This window comes from Austrofundulus limnaeus, unplaced genomic scaffold, assembly GCF_001266775.1.
Source record: "Austrofundulus limnaeus strain Quisiro unplaced genomic scaffold, Austrofundulus_limnaeus-1.0 Scaffold2082, whole genome shotgun sequence".
Classification (NCBI taxonomy): Eukaryota; Metazoa; Chordata; class Actinopteri; order Cyprinodontiformes; family Rivulidae; genus Austrofundulus; species Austrofundulus limnaeus.
This window is the reverse complement of record NW_013954484.1, coordinates 34698-36083: the sequence shown is the minus strand read 5'-3', so window position 1 is coordinate 36083 and position 1386 is coordinate 34698. Positions and strand designations below refer to the sequence as shown.

General features: G+C 44.0%; 1 protein-coding gene across 1 annotated transcript in view; it reads left to right on the top strand.

Annotated features, from left to right (window-relative positions):
- Window positions 1–1363, top strand: part of LOC106537009 (eukaryotic translation initiation factor 4H) — a gene marked incomplete at its 5' end in the record, with an annotated part of 2910 nt that extends 1547 nt beyond the window's left edge. Inside the window, 1 exon segment of the mRNA XM_014034372.1 lies at window positions 919–1363. Within this exon segment, the coding sequence (XP_013889826.1) occupies window positions 919–924 (6 nt within the window).
- Between the last annotated feature and the right edge of the window lie 23 nt (window positions 1364–1386).

Below are 1386 nucleotides of genomic sequence, written 5' to 3'. Positions count from 1 at the left end.
GCCTGGTACTTGGTACATATTTACCTGCTACTTACTTGGTACATATTTACCTGCTACTTACTTGGTACATATTTACCTGCTACTTACTTGGTACATATTTACCTGCTACTTACTTGGTACATACTTACCTGGTACTTCTTTACCTGGTACTTGGTATGTACTTACTCACTACTTACTTACCTGGTACTTGGTACATGATTACCTGGTAGTTGGTACATACTTATTTGGTACTTACTTACCTGGTACTTGGTACATACTTACTCGCTACTTACATACCTGGTACTTGGTACATACTTACTTGGTACTTACTTACCTGGTACTTGGTACGTACTTACCTGGCACTTGATACATACTTACTTGGTACTTACTTAGTTGGTACTAAATTACCTGGTACTTGGTATGTACTTACCTGGTACCTACTTAGTTGGTAGTTTACTTATCTGGTACTTGGTATGGGCTTACTTGGTACATACTTACCTGGTACTTAATGACCTGGTACTTGGTACATATTTNGTGTACCAGGTTAGTAGTCTGTACTGAGCTGTGTGGCTCAGTTGGGACCCTGTAAGTACAGGGGTAAAGATCAGGACCTGGACCTGGATCCAGAGACCAGTGTACAGGTGAAAGTGACCGATGAGGTTCAGGCTCAGGCTCAGGTTCAGGCTCAGGTTCAGGCTCAGGTTCAGGCTCAGGTTCAGGTTCAGGTGTTTGTGTACAGGTGCTCTTCCTGTTTTGTTGGTGTTTGTGGTCAGGAACACATGAACGAAGCAGGGAAAGAAAAGAACGAGGGAGGAAGAAAAGATTTTAAGTGTTTTAAATCATTTTTCCCTTCTTTACTTCTTGCTCCCCTTTTTTCTTCTCTGTCTGTGTTGCGTCTCGTCCCCTCGCCTCTTTTTTCCCACCTGTCTTTGAATGCAGCACTGACCCGTTTAAAGCAGCCGCCGCAGCCCCGCCCCCGACCGGACGGCGGCGCTAACACGTCGTGTCGCCATCACAGAAGAAGACATTTGAAGGGTTTTTGTTTCGGTGTCCTTTGATTGTTTCAGCCTGGATCCGACGCCGACTTTCACCAACCATTTGTTATTAAATGATCTGAAAAGTCCAAAAATCTTCTTGTCCAATAAAGCTGGAACTTTGGTTTGTAGCTCAAACTGTAGCGTGTGCTTCTTTGGTTCTGGTTCTGGAGCCTGAACCCTGTCCAGGTGTTTAGGTCTGTGTGGATCAGGATCAGGTCTGTGGTGGCTCAGGTGAGCAGCGTTTGTTTACCGGGACGTTAAACTTTTTCTAAACCTTGTTTTGTTCATTTGTTGCCCCACTCTGTTTATTATTGCAATAAAACTGTGTCGTCATCATCAAACACCAACCAGAATCTGTTTGTTTTCAGGG